Source organism: Eretmochelys imbricata, chromosome 11, assembly GCF_965152235.1.
Source record: "Eretmochelys imbricata isolate rEreImb1 chromosome 11, rEreImb1.hap1, whole genome shotgun sequence".
Lineage (NCBI taxonomy): Eukaryota > Metazoa > Chordata > Testudines > Cheloniidae > Eretmochelys > Eretmochelys imbricata.
Genome location: NC_135582.1, coordinates 44299833 through 44324781, shown reverse-complemented (window position 1 = coordinate 44324781; position 24949 = coordinate 44299833). Strand labels below are relative to the sequence as shown.

The window sequence follows — 24949 nt, the reverse complement described above, 5'->3', positions numbered from 1 at the left end:
CTAACAAATATATAACAGGGAAAGAGCCTGCTTGGAAATGTCTTTCCCCCCAAAATCCTCCCAAACCCTACACCCCCTTTCCTAGGGAAGGCTTGATAAAGATCCTCACCAATTTGCATAGGTGAACACAGACCCAAACCCTTGGATCTTAAGAACAATGAAAAAGCAATCAGGTTCTTAAAAGAAGAATTTTAATTGAAGTAAAAAAATCACCTCTGTAAAATCAGGATGGTAAATATCTGACAGGGTAATCAAATTCAAAACATAGAGAATCCCTCTACGCAAAACCTTAAGTTACAAAAAGACACAAAAACAGGAATATACATTCCATTCAGCACAACTTATTTTATCAGCCGTTTAAACAAAACAGAATCAAACGCATATCTAGCTAGATTACTTACTAAGTTTTAAGACTCCATTCCTTTTTTGTTCCCGGCAAAAGCATCACACAGACCGAGAGAACCTTTGTTTTTCCCCCCTCCAGCTTTGAAAGTATCTAGTCTCCTCATTGGTCATTTTGGTCAGGTACCATCAAGTTTATCCTAGCTTCTTAACCCTTTACAGGTGAAAGGCTTTTTCCTCTGGCCAGGAGGGATTTTAAAGGTGTTTACCCTTCCCTTTATATTTATGACACCCATAGATTTATATACGATTAAAATTGACTGTAGTTATGTGCACATGTCCCTATACACTGAATTACGACTATATTCCTTAGTGCATAACTTACTAGGAAAGTGCTGTTGACAGCTTTGTGGACCAAGCAACAGTAATGATGATCTTTTCCTTATTCTTAAACTAATGCTGCCTATCATTTAATTACACCCCAAATTTAAACTTACATTAATAGTACGGGGCAGCAGGACCAATCCTATACTAACACTTTAATGTTTCTTGCCTGTGGAGAATAACATTGTTAGCTTATGTAGCTTCTGGGCACCACACTTCAGGAAAGATGTAGACAAATTGGAGAAAGTCCAGAGAAGAGCAACAAAAATGATTAGAGGTGTAGAAAACATGACCTATGATGGAAGATTGAAAAAATTGGGTTTATTTAGTCTGGAAAAGAGAAGACAGAGGGGACGTGATAAGTTTTCAAGTATATAAAAGGTTGTGTGGTAAACCCAGGACTAACAGCTACGGGGGAGTGGGGGGTAGTAATTAGTCCCAGGGGATTAAAAGGCCCCTCCCTATCCATTGAGGAGTGATAACCACTGGGCAATAAGGTTCAGCTGGAAAAAGGGTTGCTAGGGAACCAATTAGCTTCAGCTGACCCCAACTGCGTGGGAACTTTTTAAATCCTCCCCTGAGTGGAAGGAGGGAGAGAGTGAGGGAGCGAGAGGAGCAGGGAAGCTGCCAGTAGGCTGTCTGCAGCAAGACACCAAGCCTTCCCAATAGCAAAGCTGCACTCGCTCCCCAGAAGGGAAGGAAAACAAGCACAAGGGACTGACTGAGGAGGGGAGTAGCAGGACCCTGTGCCACCTATAAGGATTCGTCTTGCCCCAAACCTGAGTCTCCAAGGCTAAAAAGGACTGAGCCTACTGAGGCGAACAAGGTATTTTGCCACAGTTGTTACAAGAAGGAGGGAGAATTGTTGTTAACCTCAACCTCCGAGGATGGGACAAGAAGCAATGGGCTTAAATTGCAGCAAGGGAGGTTTAGGCTGGACATTAGGAAAAACTATCAGGGTGGTTAAGCACCAGAATGAATTGCCTAGGGAGGCTGTGGAATCTCCATCACTGGAGATTTTTCAGAGCAGGTTAGATAAATACCCGACAGGGATGGTCTACTTTAGATAATACTTAGTCCTGCCATGAATGCAGGGGACTAGACTAGATGACCTCTCGAGGTCCCTGCGAGTCTTATGATTCTATGATACATTCAAAAGGGGATTCCACATCAGTTTTGAAGATTTTTTTAAAATCAAAATGTGTTAAAATAAAGCCAAAAGTTTTACCCTAAGATTCACACACGCAACTCCCATTACACAATGCATACCAGAGGGAAGAACTGGACCCCAAATCATTTGAATATATAATCCCAATAGCATGTTTTACCTATCAGACACCCACAAAATACCATTAAGTATCGCTTTAATACTGAGGGAACGTCTACACTTACTGTGAATCAACGCTGAGGCGATCGATCCACCATTGGGGTCGATTTAGCGCGTCTATTGAAGACCCGCTAAAGAAACTGCAGATCGTTCTCCTGTCAACTCTAGTACTCCACTCCACTTAAGAACAAAAAGCTTAAGGTAAGTCGGTGGGAGAAACTCATAGACACCGCAAAAAGTCGACCTAAGCTAAGTCAACTCCAGCTACGTTATTCACGTAGCAGGAGTTGCATAACTTAGGTCAACTTAACCCTGTAGTGTAGACCTGCCATGAGTGCATTACACAATCAGGACTGAGATGCACTGGCAGAAGTTCATGGACCATGCGGCTTCCCTGCACTATAGTCAGCTCTAGACATTATCATCAATCTCACTTTCATACACATTGCCCCTTTACTTCCAAAGGGTATCGGTCACCATAAAATAAAAGCACATGTTGATATACTGCATAGAATATGCAACTTGTTCATTTCATTAGTCAATAAGCTTTATGAACTGTTACTGTTACAAGCACTGTACTCTAAAGTTGTCCACTAGCTGCAGTAGCTATGTGAAATTTTGTAGGAATTATTTTCAGAACACACACTGATGCATTTCTATAAGGACTCCCAGAAGAAGTCCATCAAAAAGATTTGAACCTAGACTTTTAGCACCAAAGCATAAACTTCTACTGCTTAAGACAAAGGATAAACTCCATTATTTGATAGCAAGGAGTAGGAAGAGTAGCCTACTATAATAGTCACATTTCCTAAAAGGCAAAACGATTCAAACTAGAAATAAGACACAGACAAGCAGTCTGGATTTTAAGCCTGGATATGTCACTTCAGACAAGGCACTCTAAAAATAGAATATAAATACTAATTTTGGACACAATATTTGTGAACTTACCAAACTGAAATTGTGCATTGTCCACAAGGCGAATTGATGCAGGAGCACACCTCTAAAAAAGAAAAAAAAAATCAATTTGTAAATAAAATTGTGCTGAAGTGGTTTAAACTATGAGAGTCATGTTTTCATATAAAAAACCCAGCATATATAAAAGGCGTTAGTACCCTATTTCTATTTCCTTTATCTTCAGCATATATTCACTGCAAGGATAGATATTAATGTGTACATTTGACAAATTCATAAATCTCAGATTTAATGTACATTAACTCTTCAGCATCAGGCCAAAATCTGGCTTTAGGCTTAATTGTGTTTATAAACAAACACGCATACATTAACATAGCCCAAAGAAATCCAGCATTATTTTAAGGTAATATCCTGTGCTATAAACAAAGAGCCCTCTGCAGAGAATTCCAAATGGAACTAATCTGCACTGGCAGGGACATATACAGGGCTGAGCTTTTCTAGTCTTAAAAATATGGTTATACTCCTTATGCTTGAGCTTTGCTCTGGAATGTTTTTCAATAGCTGTGGCTATAGAGGGCACGTGAAGACACACTGTATACTAGTTTAAAAGGGAAATTCAGGGTGAATAGTTTCTGCCCTATCCTTCTTCTCCTGAAGAGTGTTTTGTGAATTCTTAGAGGATCAACTCAAGCTAGTATCTGGCTCAACATATTTATTACACGTTTTAAGGGGAAAACGTATTTACCTGTATAGTAACTGTTGTTCAAGAGGTGATGCAGACATATATTCCACATAGGTGTGTGTGCACCCAGCGCACCAAAGCCAGAGAACTTTGTCTAGCAGTACTCATAGGGGCAGCATTCATGTCCTGTGGCCCTAACCCCTCCCTGGCTATATAAGGGCAACACCGCCCTGATCCCCCTCACTTTCTTTGCATTAAACGTCAAGAGCTACAGACTCTGAGGCAAAGGGGATGGAGGGTGGGTTGTGGAATACATACCTGCATTGCATCTTGAAGACCAATAGATGGAATAAGGGTAAGTAACTGTTTTTAATTTGAGTAGATTCAGCCCTGTATTCCATGTAGGTGACTCAAGCTGTACTCTCAGGAGGTGGAATTCAGAGAGTGTATTTAAACAAGGACTGCAGGATTGCCTTCCCAAAGTTTGCATCTGATCTGGATGCAGTAGTAATGGCATAGTGGTTGAAAACAAATGTACCTAGGACCAAGTGGCAGCCCTGCAAATGTCCAATATAGGAACATCTTTTAGAAATGTGATCAACACTGCCAGGGCCCCCGCAGAATGAGCTTGCGCCCACTGATTAGGTGCAGTCTGGATGCTACTTTGTATGCGGTCATGATATTGGAAGTTATCCACCTCGAGATTGTCTGAAGAGGCTGCTTGCCCTTTCATTTTTTCTGCATCTGAAACAGATGAGATGAAGAACAGGAAGATTGAGCCCCATCTAGGTAAAAAGCCAAACATCGCTTGACATCCAACATGTGAGGATGCTACTCATCTGGGGTTGAATGTGGCTTAAGAACAAACACCAACAGATACATAACTTGGTTCAAATGAAACTGAGATGCCACTTTAGATAAAAACTTAGGGTGAGACTGCACGGTTACTTTGTCTTTGGAAGAGTGTGTGTAAGGAGGCTTTGCCATCAAAGCCTGCAACTTACACACACACTCCTTGCATGTTATTGCCACAAGGAGAGCAATTTTCTGACACAGAAGGGAGAAAAGTTGCCGGAGGCTCAAATGGATGTCTGATAAGAACTGCTCAGACCATATTAAGAACCCACAAGGAAACCAGTTCTTCCACCAGTGGTAGAGAAGAGTGACTCCTTTCCAGAGCCTCACTACCACGGAGCTCGGAAACACGGATGGACGGACGGAATGCCAAAATTACCGCCAGGTGCACTCTCAACTGAGTGCAGGACCAGAAGACTGTAGGTGTAACAGACAACCCATGACATCCTGGATACAAGTGATCGCTGGTTGAATTCTTTGGCCTAAAGACCACATTGAGGAACACTTCCATTTGGTCAAATAGGCTGCTCTAGAGGAGGGCTTTCTACTATTAAGAAAGATTTGCCGGACCACCTCCAAACATTGTTCTTCCTCCTCGTCCTCCAACCATGCAGCATCCACTCTATGAGATGCAGGGGAGCTGAGCACTGGATGCAAAATCTGACCATGATGCAGAGTCATGAGCTTGGGATGAAGAAGGAGAGACATGGGAAGACAAATCAACAATGCAAGAAGGTCAAAGGACCAACGCGGTCTTGGCCACATTGGAGCAAAGAGAATGAGTGTGGCACAATCCCATTTCAGCTTGAGAATGACATGTCAGATGATTGCAATTGGAACAAAGGCATGCAAGAGTGCTGATTCGCAGCTCCGGTGAGAAGCATTGTCAGGGAGCCCAGAATGAGACACCTTCGAGAGCAAAACAGAAAGCACTTCTTCTGTCTCCTGTGGCAAACAGGTCTATCATTAAAATGCTCCACACCACAAAGACGGATCAAATGATACCGGGCTTCAGAGACCATTCATGATTTGGGGAGAAATTTCTGCTGAGGTGATCCACCAGATGATTCTGGATCCCTTGTAGGAGATTGGCCAGAGGGGTAACACTTTCCCTAATGCAAACCTTCCAAAGTCGGATTACCTCCCGACACTGAATATTGGAGTATGCGCCCTATCTGTTCCCATAATACATCAGTGGTATTTTCATTAAGGATGTGCACTGCTGAGTCCCTGATAAGATATGGAAAGGCCTTGCTGGCATTGTAGATGGCATGGAACTCCAGGATACTGATATGCAAAAAAGCTTCCAGTTCCAACCACAGGTCTTGAACTTTTAATGAGCCCAGGTGTGCTCTGTAACCTATTAAGGAGGCATTGGTGACAATAGTCCTGGTTGATGGGGACTAAGCAAAGCGAACACCCTGGCACACATTGCCCTGAAACCATCAACTACCGTAAGTAGTCCCGGACTGGCAGAGGAAAGAGGACCAGTCTGTCCAAGGGATAACGATCTGAGACCAACTTCAGCCACTTGGGAAGAGGACAAAGGCACAATCTGGCAAACTAGAGTACCTTTGTGCATGCAGCCATATGGCCTATCAACCTCAGGCATACTCAGGCTGTGGTTGAGGGCTGAGACTGTAGTTCCAAACATAGGTGGCAAATTGCGTGCAATTGGTCAGTCAGCAGAAACACTCTCCAACTTGTACAGTCTATTAGGGCCCCAATTAACTCAGTTCTTTGAGTTGGGACCACTGTTTAGGATAAGACGTAGACAAGTCAAATAAGCATAGTGTGAACTGAACATGAAAGAAGTCTGCTTCTCTGGACTTCCCCTCAGTAACCACTCATGAGAAGATATGAATTCCCCTCTTCCTGAGGTATGCTGTCACTACAATCATGCTGCAGGAAAACTTCCTCTACAGCCCCCAGAGCCATTAGAGACTGAACTTGCTAGAGGAGCAGTGTCTAGTTAGAGGTGACCCTGAAGAGGGACAGGGTACAGGAGTGGGGAGGAGAGATGGAGAGAACTGTATGACATAACTCAATCTGACAGTGCTTAGGATCCAGCTGTCCATGGTAATTGAGTCCCAAACACTGTAAAAATGAGCCAACCTGTAGCCAAACAGGGATGGAGAGGTCACCACCAGTTCACTACCCTGGACACACAAGTCAAGATGGATACTTGCTGGATGCTGAGGGAGGAGGAGCTGGCTGGCTAAAATCTGGAACCAGAGGTCCTTCGTCTCGGGGATCTATGCCCCTTTCTGGGGTAGTGCCGCTGCCTTACAAGAGGCTGCCTGAAGAAATGCTGCGAGTGGCATTGCCATTGTTACAGCTAACTGCTATAGCAGTGTCTCTAAAGCCAGAGTATAAACTCCCAAGGAACACAAAATAGCTTGGGAATTATTAAAAAAAAATCCAAGGTTTCCTTTGTCTTTTCCAAAAACAATACCCAACCATAAGGTAAGTCCTCAGTAGTCTGCTGCACACATTCAGGGTGTAATGCCTGAAATCTGCAGCAGCGAGGCCCTCAGAGTCACCGCTGATGCCATAATTCTGGCCAAAGCAACCACCACAGCCAGAGCCGACTGTAATGTAGTTTTGGTTACCAAACAGCCTTCTGCAATGAACACCTTAAATTCTTCCCTGAAGGCTTCTGGAAATTTGTCTGCAAACTTAGACATGGCTGCCCAATTAAAGTTGTATTTATAGAGCAATGCCTGTTGGTTTCCAATGTAAATCTGCAGGGAAGAGGAGATATAAATATTCCTCACCATCAAGTCCTCTTTTTGGGCTCTCTGTCGTTAGGCATAGGTTTTTAAATTCTCTGTCATGCATTGTCACTTGCTGCAGTTACCCCAAGACAGTTAGTGTCCAGGTGGGAGTAGAAACTCTCAAAACCCTGGATGGAGACAAAGTACCACTTCCCCACACACTTAGCCATGGGAGGTAATGAAGTGTGAGTATTCCAGGGGGTCAGGCCTTTCCAGGCTCCAAGAGAAACTCATTTATTGGGAAGGCTACTCTCCCTGGATCTGGTGGTCAGAGAATATCAAGCAGTTTATCCATATTCTCCTGCAGAAATTCAGTCTGGATGTCTAAGTAACAGCCACATGCCTCAGGAGGTCCTGATATGCCTTAAAGTCCTCAGGCATTGAGGGAGAGAAGGAGCCTGGCCTGGCATGGCATGGCATGGCATCTGGAGAGGATGAAGAGGCAGTTTGTAGTGCCAACAATGGAGCCTGTTCTTGAACCACAGGATCCAGAGATTTTCCTTAGATCATCATTGCTATGGACATTAGCATCATTCCCACAGTAGGGATTCCCACCAATGCCATATCCTTTTGCCCAGTGGCCTCCTTGGGGTGCGCCTCAATTTTTGAGTTCCTGCTTTTCAACCTGCTCCAGAGCGAGACTATCAGTCCTGTAATTGGCTCTCATTCCCAAACCACCACAGCTATAAGCACCTGCTGAGCCTGTAGCCTCTGACCACTGGGAGCTGAGGAGCCGTCATCACAATTAGATCTCTGGCAGCATCAGAAGTATTCAGGGTGGAGTGTAGCTAACTCCTCCACCTGGCACACCTGCCCAGGGGAGTCACTGAGCGGCAGACCCGACAGTCCCCTCATGGGAACTGAAGTCAATGGCGCCGACTCTTGCTTTCTGGGCACTGAGTGCTCCTTCATAGGACGCACTGCTGTTGCACATTTTGGCTCAGCTGTCTTCAAGCCCGGGGAATAATCCCTGTCAGTCTTCCTGTGCCACTTGTGCGGCACTGGTGAATGAGAGCGGTGCAGGCTGCCTCTGCAATTTGCGGTGCTAGGGAGCACTGGTGCAGAGGGTCTCTTAGGTCAGAGTCCTTCCTTGGCACCGTGTCACATAACGAGGCCGGGACACTCCATACGGATGCGCTCAGTGCTGGATCCTGACTGTCTGTGGCAGGCTGAGGACAAAGACAGGATTCCAATCAGGAGTGGTTTCAGACAATCTGTCTCCTTTCTGATCCTAGGTTGGAAAGCTCTGCAGATCTTGCACCTCTCTGCTTGGTGCACTTCCCCCAGACACTTCAGACACATGTTGTGGGGGGTCGCCAGTTGACATAGGCCAGCTGTAGGTTCTGCAGGGTTTAAACCTGTTGCTCAGAGGCATGCCCTGGAACCCAAGGGGAAGGTAAGGAGATTGGGGAAAAACCTCGCTCCCTAAACCTTATCAGCTATATACACAATATACACTAAACTAACTAACTAAGACTTAAACTACAAATACAACTAGAAAGAATGCTAAAGGAAGCATTTGCTAGGCAACGACCACAGTTCCAATGACAGTCACTGGCGGTAAGAAGGAACTGAGGAGGTGAAGTGTCAGCAGGGGCATACATCCAGTGCCGTGAAGGTGCCACTCCAGGGGGCTCCACAGCCAACCTGACGGGAGCTGCTACAGAACATTGATGACTGTGCACATGGCGCGCACACACCTAATCGGAATCGATATGAGCAATCACACGAAGAAGAAACAGTTTATTATTTTTCAAGTGCACAGATGTGTGCTAGGTACCTAAAAAAACATTTTAAAAGTGACACACAGGGACTTGCAGTTTCACTCTATATTAGAGATTTTACTTTGTACATGGAAAGTAAATCAGTTTACTCACAGTCAGATCCAAATAGATATATAATTGTATTTCACTCACAATACAGTACAACCTGTGTAAAACACTTAGTAGATTCCAAGGCCAGAAAGAACCATTGTGGTAATCTAGTTTGACTTTCTGTATAATGTAGGTCATAGACGTTCCCCCAAAATAGTTCCTAAAGTGATTCTTTTAGATAAACATCTACCCTTGATTAAACAAGTCAGTGATGGAGAATTCATCATTGCCCTTGGTAAATTGTTCCTATAGTTAATTACCCTCCCTCTTAAAAATGTGTGTCTTTATTTCCAGTCTGAATTTTTGTAGTTTCAACCACCAGGCATTGGATCGTGTTTTACTTTTCTACGCTAGACTGAAGAGCCAAATATAAAATATTTGTTCCCCATGTAAGTACAGACTAATCAAATCACCCCTTAACCTTCTGTTTATCAAGCTAAATATATTGAGCTCTTTCAGTCAATTTCTAAGGCATGTTTTCAATTCTTTAATCATTCTCATGACATCTCTGAACCTTCTCCAATTTTTTTTTGTATTTATTATTTAATTTTTCCTAAATACAACAAATATACCAAAATACCAGATACATCGTAATACACTACATAAACAAACAGTGAAGATAAAAGGAGTGGAGTGGAAGTGACATATATATCTTCGGGTCTCCATTAATCATAGACATTTAAGAAGTCAGCACAAACTGCTTTGCATTTTTTGGGCATTCCCTTTCTGCGACATGCCAGTCATTCGTTAGCTGTGAGGTCAGCCTTATATCACTGACCCAGACATCAATATTTGGTGAGGACTGACTTTTCCATTTTTGCAGGTTTAATTTTTTAGCGACCAAAGCTGCTCATACGAGCCACACTGCCTTGTTACGAGGTAGTCTCCAGGTATCAGGAATGTATCCAAAAATGAAACTTAAGCAGGGGCTGGGGGGTGGGCTCCAACTTAGCATTCAATATCAAATTGGTCCTTTGACTCCCCTCATACCAGAAATTCTTGATACATAAGCACTACCCAAACATGAGCTAATGTAACTCCCTTGGTGATACATTTCCAATGGCAGTCAGCATTATGAAGACCATTACCATTAGCCTATGTGGGAACCAGTATACTTGAAGTGTATTTTGGTGAATAAGCCGTAGTCTCAGGACTATAGTTGTTTAACATTACATACATTATATTCCATCAGGTCAGAGATAGTTATGTATCCAAATCTCTATTTCAAGCAACTCTGAAATTATCAATCTTTGGCAGAGTTTTTTGGGCCAGAAAATTGTAAAAGGATACTGCTGGCCAAGTAAATCCAGGAAATTGCCTCCAAAATAATAAAAGCTCTGGAGCTCCCAAAGAATCCGATCCAAATACGTTCATAAGGAAACACTTTAATATGAGATATTTCCATGCAGGGCAAACCAAATTGTTGCTGAAGATGTACAAATGGTTTAAATTTATCATTGTCAATTCGCTTCGACAGTCATAATTCCTCTGTCCATCCAATCCCTCCACATCCAGGTTTTGCCACCAAATTTAAGGATACAATTGCTCCATAGGACTGCCTCTACATGGAAGAATGGATGAAGAAGTTAACCAAGTTTGACCAAGCTTGCCTCACAGCTGTTATGTAGGAGCTTTGGAGCCACCAAATCTACAATAATTTGATCCTACAATGCCTGAAAGTGGGAGTGGGTATACCAATTCTTGTTCAATCTGAACCTAAGGTGGGGGTCTCTGTGGTCATGTGGAATAGCCAGAAAGATGCCTGGTTTAACAAAAAGGAGATATGATAATTTTCCAAGTTGGAAAAAACGAAATCCACCCCAGAGATACAGGGGATCTGTAATTTGCTCAGAGCCAGTCTAGGTTTCTTGCCAGCACCCCAAAGGAATATTTTAAAATGACTGAATTTCTAAAAACATATTTGAGGAACAGAAATAGGCAGACCTGCCAGGACATACAAAATTCTGGGAAGGACATTAATTTTAGTATATTAATTTTACCCCACAAACTGAGGGTTAAACTCTGTCTCCCCAAATTGTTACCCACTTGAGAAATAAGTGGTTCTGTATTTATCTTAGGCATGTTCTGAAAATTTTTGGGAATCAGTGTTCCTACATATTTCATACAAGAGGATTGCCACTGAAAGTTCCAATTTGAGAAGAAGCTTTCCTGTGCATATTTTTTTTTAATGCCTAAGATTTCTGATTTACCCCCAATGAATTATATATCCTGAGATGAGTCCAAACTTATTAATAGTGGCTAAAAGGTCAAGAATAGTATCCCCGTGCTTAGATACAAATACAAGAGCATCACCACAAACAGCATAATTTTGTGCTCTGTTTGGCCCATCTTGATACCATGAATATGTTGATTTGCTCATCTGACAATGGCTGAATCTAAAAGAAAAGGAGAAAGGGGGCAGCCCTCCCACATATTTCTACCGCATTTTCATTAGAGAGAGGTAATACCCTTGGTAATTACTCAGTGAATTGCGTTAGAGTATAAAGGATTAATCCAATCAATAAATTTTTATCAAACCCAAATTTTGCTATGATATGAAAAAGATAGTCCCAGGCTATGCAGGCAAAGGCCTTTTTGGCATCTAAAGAAATGTCAGCTAAGGATTTTTTAGAAGCTCTTGATCTGGCAATAATATTAATCAGTTGACACATTATCTGAGTCATGTCCGTTAAGAGGGACGCTTACCTGCTGTGAGTACAATGTCATAGAACTTTGTCTAGTATCACTGCAAGAGCTTTAGCTACAATTAGAGTGACCAATTTTCTTGGGGGGGCGGGGGAGGGGGGGAGGCAGTGCCCATGGGTGAGAGCAGCACGAAAAGCTGCCTGTCTGTACCTCCGCCTAGGAGCCTGCTGTTGACCGCTTTCGGGGCGCAGCGCAGAGTCAGGACAGGCAGGAACCCTGCTTTAGCCTCCTTGCTGTGCCGCAGACGGAGGTGAGCCTGTGCCCCAACCCCCTACCCAGAGTCCCCTCCCGCACCCCAACTCCCTGCCCCAGCACAGTGAAAGTGACTGAGGGTTGGAGGAGAGTGAGCCACCAAGGGAGGGGGAATGTAGTGAGTAGGGCCTCAGGGAAGGGACAGGGCTAGGGCGTTCAGTTTTGTGCAGTTAGAAAGTTGCCAACCCTAGCCTCAATCTTAGCATTACACCTGATTAAAGAAATTGTCCTGTAATTACCACAGTTCAAGTTTTTTCCCAGATTTAGAAATAACTGAAATTACAGCTTCTTGGAGTAGGTGGGAGAGTTTGCTCATTCTTGGCCTCACTGAACATGTTCAATAATCTAGGTGTTAAAGTTTGAGAACTTTTTGTAAAATTCAGTTGAGAAATCATCTGAGACAGAAGTCTTTCGGACCTTCATTTCTTTTATAGCCTGAGTCAGGTCCATGATTTTAGAGAGGCACCTAAAAGTTCCTTTGGAGAGTCAGGGATCTGAGGCAGTTTGGAGACAATTCACTAAAAAAAAAAGTTATCTAGGCATCTTTACAGATTTCCTTTTTAGCAAAATATAGTTTTGAATAAAACTGATGAAGTTGTTTATTAATATCTGTGTTGTGTATAATTTATTGCTTCTATTGCAAATTACAGCAATCTTGTTTGTTAGCCTTTTGGTTAAATCTATATGCCAACAGCCTGCGAGCTCTCTTGCCGGATTCCTGGTAGTTTCGTTTCAAAGTGAATAAAGCAATCTCAACCATTTGGGACAGAAGTTTGTTGATTTCATGTCTTAGATTGATAAGTGTTCTCAGTTTCTCTGGGTAGGGGGCAGAAGCAGAGTCTACATCCAAGGCTTTACTTTCCTTCGAAAGGAGGTCAATTCTATGTTCTCTCAATTTCTTTTTAAAGGTGGCATATGAGATGATACAGCTTCTGTTGAAGGCTTAAAAGACTTCCCAAAGCATAGAAGCAGATGAAGCGGTGGGGGTATTTGTTTTTAAAAAAAAAAGTCCTAACTCCTGCTGCACAGAGTTAACAAATGATGTATCCCCACACTTTCTGAAGGCCTAAGAGATATATGTAGAGGAACATGGTCAGATATAACAATAGTACCAATGCCACAACAAGTGGTAGAATCGATCAAATCTAGAGACACTAAAAGAAATAATCCAATCTTGAATATGTTGAATGAGCTCCGGGGGGCGGGGGAGGAGGAGTTGCAGGGGAGGTGCCTGCGGATGGGGCAGACGCCTGGCAGCACCTTCATGTAGGAGCCGGAAGGGGGCATGCCGCTTGTTCCGGGAGCTGCTTGAGGTAAGCATTTGCCTGACTAAAAGCTGCCCTCACTGCAACCGCAACACGTGCATAATCTTGAAAGAGCAGTATTTTAATTGCTGGTTCTTGCCGTAACAGCTCCTTTTCCTCCCCCTCTGGATTTCTGCAATATAAGCTCCTTAGTGGTAAACTTCAGGAACTTCACACTAATGCTCTAAACTGACCTTCTGGAGCTGGTTTAGGGACAAGGGCCCAATCTGCCTGTTCTGTATCAAAACAAAAAAAAACAAAAAATCTACCAGCAGATTCATCAATTCTGTAGTTTAGGGACAAATTCAGAGGATTTACCTTTCTCTATTCCCTCAGGAACATCTACAATCCTGACGTTACATTGTTATGAGTGGCATTTTAGATGAATTAGCATGGTCTTAGAGTCTTGATATGTAACTAATTTGTTCTCGTTCTTCATAAACTAATTTGTTCTCGTTGAAATCCCACTTCAGAAATTCTGTGTTCTGCTTCACTCATTCATCTGGATTTTGCTTGTAGTGCACTCTGAATTTCAGTCATGGTGGTCTGTAGGGTGGAAACTGTAGATTTAATTTCAACAGTATCTGTGGCCACCTGCTGCAGTACAACCATCTGCTGCGCTCCATAATGTGCAGGAACCATTCTGTTGAAGGCAGATCTCCTCTGTGTTTTCAGTGCTTTCAGATTTAGAAAGGAAGAAGCAGTGCTAGAGGGCATCTAGGGGGTTTCAGTAGTCGGGTGCTATATTCCTCGACATTGGATGGTGAGGTTTAGGAGACTATGTTTGGGGCTTCCCTGTAGGCTGCTTCAGAGCTCAAGCAACCTGCATCCATTTTGGTCATAGCACTCTCGGATGGCTCTCAACATCCTTCCCGAATGGAGGACACCAGAACTGGACACTGTATTCCAGCAGCAGTTCCACCAGTGCCAAATATAGAAGTAAAATAACTTCTCCACTTCTATGGGAAATTCCCCCTGTTTATACATCCCAGGATCACAATAGCTTTTTTGGCCATAGCATCACAGTGGGAGCTTACATTCAGCTGATTATCCACCATGACTCCCAAATCTTTTTTAGACTCACCGCTTCCCAAGATAGAGTCCTCCATCCTGTAAGTATGGCCTATATTCTTTGTTGCCAAATGTATACATTTAATCTTATTAAAATAATCTGCACTGTTTATCAAGCAATCCAGACTATTCTGAATCAGTGACTTGTCCTCTATGTTATTTACCACCACCACCCCCCAATTTTGGGTCATCTGCAAACCTTATCAGTGATTATTTTGTTTTCTTCTGGGTCATTGAGTAAAATGTTAAATAGCATAGGATCCAGGACTGATCTCTGTGGAACCCCACTGGAAACACACTTGCTTGATGATGATTCCCCGTTTACTATTATATGTTGAGACCTATCACTTAGCCAGTTTTTAATCCATTTAGTGTGTCCATGTTAATTTTATATCATTTTAGTTTTTCAATCCAAATGCCATGTGGTACCAAGCCAAATACCTTACAGAGGTCTAAGTATAGTAGGGCAACATTATTCCTTTTATCAACCAAACTTGTCATCTCATCAGAAAATATCACGTTAATATGACAAGATTTATTTTCCATAAACCCATGTTGATTGGCCATTACACTTCTTGAATTCTTTAAAAAAATCAGGTCTCCTCTCAGCCATTCCATTATCTTTCCTGGGATCATTGTCAGGCTGACAAGCTAATAATAATCATCCTGGCACATTAGCTTTCTTCCAGTTTTCTGGAACTTCTCCAGTTCTCCAAGACTTATTAAAAAAAAAAATCAACATTTATGTCCAGCAAGCTGCTCAGCAGCTATTTTAAAACTCCCGGATGCAAGTTATCTGGATCTGCTGATTTAAAAATTCCTAACATTACTACCTTCTGTTTAACATCCTCCAGAGATACTAGTGGAATGCAAAGAGTTATCACCACCATATGATGAGACTCATCTGTTTTTTCCTCCAAATGCGGCACAAAAATATTAACTGAACTTCATTGCCTTTTCTGCATGTTGGTTGATAATTCTACAATTTCCATCTAGTAATGGCCCAATACCATTGTCACTAATCTTTTTTTATTCCTAATATATTAAAAATGTATTGTCTTTATCTGTGCTGGTGATAGATTTCTCCTTATTTCCCTTTGCTTCCCTTATCCATTTTCTACAATTCCTAGCTTCTGATTCATTGCTATTAACTTCCCCTTTCTTCCATTTGTATGTGTGTGGTGCTTCAGTAGGGCCAATTTCACACAGCTGAAAACAACTGAGCCAAGTCAGCTGGGAGGAAGCAATTATATCTACATCTACCTGGTCTGACTTTATCCTGCTTGTACATTATAAATGTGATCAACTCATGATCATTACTTGTACCTAAGCTACCATTAATTTTTAGTTCTCTGATCAGTTTCTCTTTATCTGTTAGGACAAATCTAACTGTGATGGCACCAACACTTTGAGTTTAGGAAACTCATCTCTAACATTTAGAAATTTCAAACATGTTTCAGTACGGGAAGCATGAGACCTCCAAATTTAAGTACCCCATGATCTTGCTGGGCTTTTTCCCCAACACATTATAGATAGATGCATAAGAAGGTGGCCATCCTGTTCCCTGTTGTGACTGGATGGTCAGTAGCAGACAACTTATACCATATCTTGTGATTTATCTATTAGGACATTGATCCATAAGCATTCAAGATCATTTTCTTCCAAGTTATCAGTGACTTGAAAACAGGTAATGCCATTTTTGAGAGTGTGCCAGGAAACCATAGATCCACACTATAATACTTCTGATCCACTATTATCCATCCATGCTACTTTTCTCACTGCAGATTTATTCTGACATTAAATTGTGCATAAAACAAGATGTAATTGACAGTTCAACACAAGAGAAGAGAAAGTATATCACAAGAAAAAGTTAAAATGGCTATTTCAGAGCTTCACCAAAAATAGTCTGTCACATGTATCTTATGCTATATTTACTATGCAGCAGTAAGCTAGCTTTAGTGCAGGTTACAGTGAAGGTGATATCAACTCATTTACTATTTTTAAACAGTACTATAATACTTTTTTCTTATATAGTGCTTTTTCTTCGTAATGTATATTTAGAATCCACCCCATGAGAATTATCCATTATTAAGGGGTTTATTGGAGGATTTTTTTTTTTTTTTATTTTGCGCGCTGCTCCGATAAACATCCTAGGATTGTGAAGACCTTTGTGAAAACTAGCCTGGGAATGTGCATGCTGAACACTACCTTGAGAACTCTCCAGGCCAATACTACCAGCTACAGAACTTTCCAAGGAAAACTGGAACAGTCCCAGGGTAGCTATGGAGGATAAAGACCACTTCAACCTGTAGCACCCCAAATACTGCTAGCTACTGCCCCGCATTTTCTGGTAGACACATCTCTAGCAGATAGAAGAAAACAATTGATTCAGTTACTAAAAAGTGATCTATGGAGAGTTCACGTATCTTCCAAAACAGCACATGAGCGTATCACCATGCTGGCGCATATGAATAGCAAGTGCCACAAATGTGTACAACTCCCTTAGTCTACATAGGAACAACACAAAAATAAGTTTTATAAACTGCTAAAATCTGATTTGTAAATTACACTGAGGTTTCTAAGACGTTAAAATTGATACTGTCCCTTTAAGCCCACTTACCAACTACAAAAATATCCAGAGGCAAACCAGAGCATTACTGTGACACCTAATGTTGGAATACAGATACTACATGCATGAAACAAACAAGTGTAATAGAATTCAAAAACAAATTTTCTCCTTACCTGCTTTGCTATTTCTCTTAAACAGGCCACTCCTCGTTCAAAGTTAGGAAATACTACAGAGCCATACTTCTGGTATTCAGGGATTGGTCGGATTTTTATTGTAACTTCTGTAACCACGCCAAGGGTCCCTTTAAAAAGGAAAATGATCATCATTTCAATGTCACAAAAATCTCTTGCTTTCTGACTTAACATATATGATTTTGAGTATTTTCATACTATCCCATAAGTGAGATATCTTAAGAAAATTAAGTCACATTTGTTAAATGTATTTTAAAGCCTGGAGTAGCATTTTTATTGGGTATCATTTCACTAGAAATTTATTTTTTCTTTCTACATAAACCTCCAACTAGAAGTTGACAGTTAAGGCAACATTTCTCAAACCGTGGATCAGATTTTTTTCAGAAAATGATCAAAGCTCAAGATGTCTAAAAACTAATAGTTTTAATGCAGTATTCTGCAAAAGCTCAGTTGGTTTAGACAGGCTCTAAATAGAACTGTCAAGTAAGGAAAACAGGTTGCCATATCCAGCTGTGCAAGACAATGAGGCTTAAAAATGAATATTTTCCCCATTCTACGCAGTGATTTGTAGTGGGGGAGATCAGGGTGGGTTTTTTGTTTATTATTAAAAGATTTGGATTAGGAAAGTTAGATTAGATTAAAGACAGTTTGAAAATCCTTTAACATTAGGATTCTAAACAATTTAGGACAGAAAAGATTTCTTCAGGTAACAAGTTAACTAGTTCAAATTACTGAAGTTAACCTGAAGATCATACAAGAGATACTGGAGGTCTGGTAGACTAGTAATGACATAACTTTTCAAGTCTTTAAACTGGTTATGGGGAAGCCATCACAGAGTTTGACTAACTGTTAATGGGGGGTTAGTCAATGTTAGAATGCCATGATAAAATGGCAATATGTGATGCTAAAATCTACTCAAACTAGTGTTGTAAGTATGGTTTTAGTGTCTTCAAACAAATTGAAAAAGTTTAAAAACCATGTAAGTGTATCTGCATCCAATGCACTTGAGTCAGAAACTTGTCAGCACATGTGCCTTAGCTATCTTTGTTCCTGGAGGCAAGGCCATAAAAGGGGTGTAACCACCGCCCCTCTCTCTCCATTTTTTTACACCATCTAATACCTCAAATAGTGGGGGAAGGTGGAATAGTCATGGAATGTATCTGCATACAATACATCACAAAGAACAAAAAAGTTACTGTACAGGTAAGTAACAGTTTTTCTCCTTTGATTGTGCACATATACATTCCACTGTGACTCACCAACGGTTTCCTTACAGGTGATGGGACTTTTGATTATTTGAAGAGACTGCAGTCAGAAGCACTGCTATACTGACTTGCTGAAGTTGGCACTGTCCCAGGAAGCTTGAGTAAATGCAGAGTGTCTGGAAAAGGTAGGTACTGGCAACTGCATTGTTGGTTTGCAAATGTCAACTATTGGTAGGTTACTGATGAAACAAAATAGGTCCTAGTGGGCTGTTGTTCTCACAGGAGGAGAAAATTTAGCTAGATTATAGCAGAGATTAATGCACTCAAATACAGTGAGATATATATTGGGTTTAATGGGTTGCTCTTTAATCCTTTCAGCAAAGGCCATAAAAATTCTAGGAAATGATCTGAAAGACTTTGTGAAGTCCAGGTAAACGGACAGAGCCCTCTCAACATCCAAAGTATGAAGCTCTGCTAAAAAGAGGTTTTGGAAAAATACACCAGAAGGTGAGTTGTCTGAGGTGGAAACAGATACATAAACTTCAAGTGTGGCCTAAGAGAAACCTTGTCTTTGTGAAACATTGTGAAACATTGGGGAGGGGAGGGGGGAAGGGTTGGGGGGGGGGGGTTGGCTTACAGTGCCTGGAGCTCCAATACCCTTCTTGCATAACTAATTGCTAGCAGAAACGCAGTTTTCATTCTTCTCGTCAGATATGGACCTTGCCATGCCAATTTGCTGCAGCCTCATCAGCGAAGCGCAGAGCCCTCAGACAACCACCAAATCTGGTCAGAGGGCAGTCATTAGTGATGTGAGACATGGGTCTTTGGCCACAGCTGCATGTGGGATCCTCTCATTGGCCCCAACGGTTGGAAGGCTGCCTGCACATTGACCCTGTTCTGGACTGGTTTGTTCAAAATCCCTTCAGAACAGCCCATAAATGGGGGAAATCAAAGCTGGGTACACACATGATTGGGTCAATTATAAGTGACTGGTTTCTGATGTCAGCCGCAGATCATTCTTCACACCACATCAATACCTCAGAGAAATCTGGGTAGGGCAAGTGGGCCCACAACAGCATGCTTTTGGGTCGTTGAAGAGGTCTGTGTATAGTGATAGTGGTAGACTTGGGTTTGCCCTGATCTTTTCAACAATTCTGGCTGTAGCAACCAGAGGGCTGTGTGGAAGAGTGATGTGGCTTAACACAGGGAGCAACGTGTGTAATCGCCCCAGTTATGATGTGCATGGTTGAGTGCAGCTGTGTGCCAACCACCTTTACATGAGACAGATGGAGTCAGACCAGAGCACAGTATTCTGCTGCAGAGTAAGAGAGGGCTAAACCAGATGATTGGTGATTTTGAGCATTTGCTCCCTATAAAGTGCTGGCCAATTTGCCTAAAAGGTTGTTACACCTCTTCACCTTAGTCAGTTTTCCTCGGGTAGATAAGATATGTGAGAAATCTATCAAGGGTTACTCCAAGGTAATCAGCAAACCACATTCAAAGTGCTTTCTAGAGCTGAATCTTGGGTTGCCTGAAAACTGGCAATGCCAAACAGTAAGTTGATGGTGCTAATGCAGACTGCAGTGAAGATACAGGAAGAACTGATCACGTTTTGGTGGCAGGTGATGCAGACAATGCCGATGAAGCTGAGGCGGCTACAATTAGAATCAGACAACGCAGAGTCCAGCAAAGGCAGACAAATCCTTTGCTGCATGAAAGGCTTGTGGCATTGATGGGACTAACAATGGAGGTAAGTGTACAGCCACTGGAGATGGAACCAGATCCAATAATGCTGCTAGGGTTGAAGATCTCTCCAGTAAAGCAGAAGACACGAGTCTCAACAACCCTGGCAGATGTGGAGTCTGAGTGTTGGTGCTTCTGACCAGACCTCACAGAATTAGATGACTTTTTAAGTGCTTTTTTGTGGGACGAGGAGCACGCTCTATCAATCTCAAACAGTTCTGAACACTGCAAGGAGGCCACACGACAGCAAGATTTCTCACCCAAAATTGTCTTTGGCGCCTTGGCAGCTAAACATGAACTACTCATGAAAACTTTCAGTCATGGTCAGCCTCTGAGGAGGCAGATGTTGCCATTTCGAGAAGATAAAATTTAAGACAAAACTTCTTATATTTCTTTGTCCTAGTGGGGAACAATCTACAGCTAGGACATATGTCCCTCACCTAAACAAATTAAGCAACTTTTATGCTGATCGGTGACAGGGATAACAGCCCTGCACATATCGTTTAAATCCAGGGGATTCTGCCATGGCAAAAAACCTACTAAAACAGTTCTTAAACTAAACTAGAATTGCAGTAAAGTGAACTATAACTATACAAAGGAGAAAATCTCTTTTCTGAGCTCGCTAACTGAAGCTCAAAGGCAACAGGGAGATCCAACTCTTGCTACAGGTGGTAAGAACAAATAGAGGGAGGCCACAGCCACTCCCATTTTATGCCTTCTGCTCCACACACGAGGATGGCAGAGGCCGTGCCCTACCGAATGGTACTGATGTCAAAAGTCTCTGACTTGAGTACAGTAGCCGCACACACCTGTATAGTGTGAAATATATATGTGCACAGGTTTCAGAGTAACAGCCGTGTTAATCTGTATTCGCAAAAAGAAAAGGAGTACTTGTGGCACCTTAGAGACCACAAGTACTCCTTTTCTTTTTATATGTGCACAGTTACTTGAAGGAGAAGTGGCTTTTAACCTGTAGTTTCAACAAATTTAGTAATTAATTAGATTGCAAACTCTTCAGGACAGCAACTATGTGTCTCTATATATTTGTGCAGTGCCTAGCACAGTAGGGATATAATTCTGATGGGGCCTTTTGGAGCAACTGCATGACAAATAATGAACAAACTGGAAAATGTGGAGCATGCAGTGACAAGTCTATGGTGTAAGCAGATGGCAAGTTTATCAAAATCCCACAAAAAGGTTAATAACTAGACTAAGTTTGAATGTTTTTGAAACTTCTCTCCACCCGATATGAGTAGCTTACATTCATCCTGATTAAGAGTTATAACAGACAAAGGGGATGATAGTGCACTTCTTATGACTTAAAAAGTAGTCAGTATGAACTTACATGAATATGGAAACAGAAGTGATAGAGTTGGGGAACTTTTAGATCATGTATGGAATTTGAAGAAAATGTGTTTTGTTCTAAGAACTTAAACCCTTCAGTTCTCAGAAATCCAAGCAGCTACAAGGAGTTCTAAAGACTATTATTTGAAACAGTCACCTCCTCTGTATAACATCTGAAAAAGATTCTCTTTCACTGTAACTTATGGCAATTTTTTTCTGTGCAAAAATTTAACAGCATTTGCAATAGGTGTTCCTCAGGAACTTTTAATTTAAAAAGCTTTTCAGAGTTTTTGGTTACCTACGGGACTGGTATGGACACCACCTCATGGAGGAAATCCTGCAGGAGTAATTAATATGTACCAACTTCACCTTATATTAGGCTGTTTAAAAGATTACTTTTTGAAAAACAAAAACAAGGAGAATAAATAAAAGGATACCGAACAGGAAAAGAATGCACTACTGGACAATTTTATTCATCTGCCCATGTGAACACTTCATTTTAAGTTAAATTTTTGAGTACAAATTTTTCTCTATGCACATGTGTAATATATTACTTACTTCCACTTATGCATGAAAATGGAACTTATTCAACACAGCAACCTGCTTGAACAAAGCCAACTAGAATGATTTAAATAATTATAAAGAGATACAAACCCAAAGGACACAACATACTAAGAACTTTTGGAAATGTATTGCATGAATTTGGCACCATGTTTCACTTAAATGGGTAAGCCAAAATTTAACTATGAACATTTGATTACTCCCAAGCAATTTTGAATATGAATAGAGTCAGTTACATCAAATTTCTTTAAAAAAACAATACGTCCTGCATTAAGTAACATGGTAACAGCAGGTTAAAATAGAGATTTCATTACTGCATGACAAACACAAACAAGAAGATAAGCTCAGTATTGTAATGATTAACATTTTTTCAGATGTGTATCTGACAATGATTTGTAAACCTATTAGAATTTCCTAAAAGCTTGAGTTCAAAAATAAATTGATTATAGTTAGAGACACGAGGCTTGTTTTGAGCATGCTTTTTTGTGTGTTTGTGCAACACAACAATAAGGCTGTGACGAGAGCCACAAAGTGGTACCAAAATAAAGGAAGGTTCTTGCACAGTAGTACTTACTACCCATTAAGTGAAAAACAATGTTTTGAATAAATAAGATTGTTTTGAAAAACAATGTTTTAATAAATAAATCCCAAAGGCTTTCAAACCATTACAGAAACTGATGTAATCTCACAAACTGCATCTTAATATTACTTTTGTTTATACCTTCAGATCCCATAATGAAATGATGGATGTCAGGTCCTGTTGACATGCGAGGTACTTGACAGCTTTTTTCTATTATTCCTCTTGGGGTTACCATTTTTATATGAACCACCTGTTTAACACATTATATAGTGATGACTATACATTCATTCAGTATTTAACACTCAAGTAATTAACATATATTGATTAATATATTCATATTAAAATTTCCATTTACCACAAAATATAATTTAAACTTGATGTAATTATACTACAAAATTTGGAAATCCTATAAATCACCCCCTAGAAATTTTGTGACGTAACCTGCTAGCAACTAATAAATCTAATACAATTCAGTTAGCCAGTGAAAGCACAGATTCTTCTCATTTTTTCCAAATCAAACTTTTCTCTTTTGTCCCTTGTGTATGCCACAGTAAATCTACAATTAAACATTTTGTTGGATTTCTCATGATATCCTAGCCTATATCTTCCTTTTGTTTATGTCTCATGATTGCATTGGTTAACTCTCACATATAAATACTTACTATATCACAGGAAAATAGTAGAGAGAATGAATTTTTAAATTTAGAATCCCAAAATCATTCTCCATCAGATATAGCAATTTTAACATAGTTAACTTTGGCTTACAGAGGAGAGTATCACCATAAAAAATTATTTCCAGTGGAAATGAAAAAAAAATCCACATTTATTGCAAATGCATTTTTACATAGCAGCTTGACTACAAAGCAGAAGAACTCCACTACCTGTAAACATTTGAACACTTATTTTAAGTCTACCATGATAGCAGGAAATTGACAATCCAGATACAGTGCTAAAAATCCTCTTTAACCTCACTATATTTGTTTCTACTCTAATGTGTCCAGATTGCTTACTGTACACCTGTATTTTTTTATATAAATTTTTTATTTCTTGCTATATCAGAATTAAATAATGGAGATAAATTTTTACTGTAAGAGTTTTCAAAGCCAATAAAATAGGAAATTTGAAAGCTTCTTAAATTCAACAAACTGCATTGAAGCCTCAATGCAAATTTAAGACTCTTGAAATGTACGTGTGGCTCAACAATATAACCCGATGGCTTCTCCTGAGCTCTTCATAAGACCATGAAGACTGTTTCATAACATGCATATTTACATAGTAAACTGCACTTTTATTTAAGCAGTTTGTCTAACACAGCAAAAACATTTAGATATTTAGATAGCTCAGAAACAGAAAATAGACTCAAAATGAAATTTATCTGAAGATTTCACTACATGCAAATAATACGTCATTATTAAATATTTGTTATGCAAAGTACCAAAAAAGTTATTAAGCCACATCAGCCAACTGGCTATTATTAAACATACCACATTCACCAATGTTTTAATGGACTACCAACCCAGCAAGTAGGTTGCAGGACCATCATCAAAAAAAGTTAAGAGCTAATTGTTTACCATTTTTAAAGATAAGTACATAATTCAAATATCAAGTCAATATACATCTGGTGCTGAACTATATTTACATTTTAATGGATTAAAATGGATTTGAAAGTTATTCTTCCTCCAATGAAAGATGGTTTCACATGCCAAAGTTTAGCTTGATGCAAATTAAGGTCTAGAGATACCCAACCATTTGGCATAACCCTTCCCTGCACATGTAAGTTAAATAGAAGGACGCCTCAGTTACCAGGGCACAACCAGATGTCATATCTTGATAAAAATTCATCTTTGTTCGGATACCCTAGATGTTTCAGTCCTGTAAGGCACTACTAGACAAAAAATTTTGGCAGCTACAGACTATGTAAGCCATCAAAATATTTAACCTCATCTTGTACAAAACGTTTTTCCACCTCCACTCTCCCTGCCCCCATGCCTACCAAAATCCTAGTTAGTTACATACTGGTCCATTGGTATGAAAGATATTCTGTTCTAAAAGTGATTTTTTTAAAAAATAGGGCAAGGACTCTGGCCAGCTGAGATTGACAGGAACATATCCTTCTTTAAAAAAAAAAAAAGACAACCCCCTCTCCCCAAGAAAGCTGTTTTTCTTTTACAACACGTAACACAGCAGCAATGACAAAGAAATTCAATGAAGCTTCAAAACGGAAGGTGACAATACTTTTTATAAAGAGTTTAGTCTGCCTAATTTTTTTC

At 40.6% G+C, this 24949-nt stretch overlaps 1 protein-coding gene across 2 annotated transcripts in view; it reads right to left on the bottom strand.

Moving 5' to 3' along the window:
* The window catches only part of AGPS (alkylglycerone phosphate synthase), a 141087-nt gene that overhangs the window by 64372 nt on the left and 51766 nt on the right, over window positions 1–24949 (bottom strand). For both annotated transcript variants that reach the window (XM_077829877.1, XM_077829878.1), the window contains exons 10-12: window positions 22821–22929; window positions 17229–17356; window positions 3002–3053 (exon numbers count right to left, since the gene is read on the bottom strand). In XM_077829877.1, the coding sequence (XP_077686003.1) occupies window positions 3002–3053; window positions 17229–17356; window positions 22821–22929 (289 nt within the window). The remainder of the gene's footprint in view (window positions 1–3001; window positions 3054–17228; window positions 17357–22820; window positions 22930–24949) is intronic.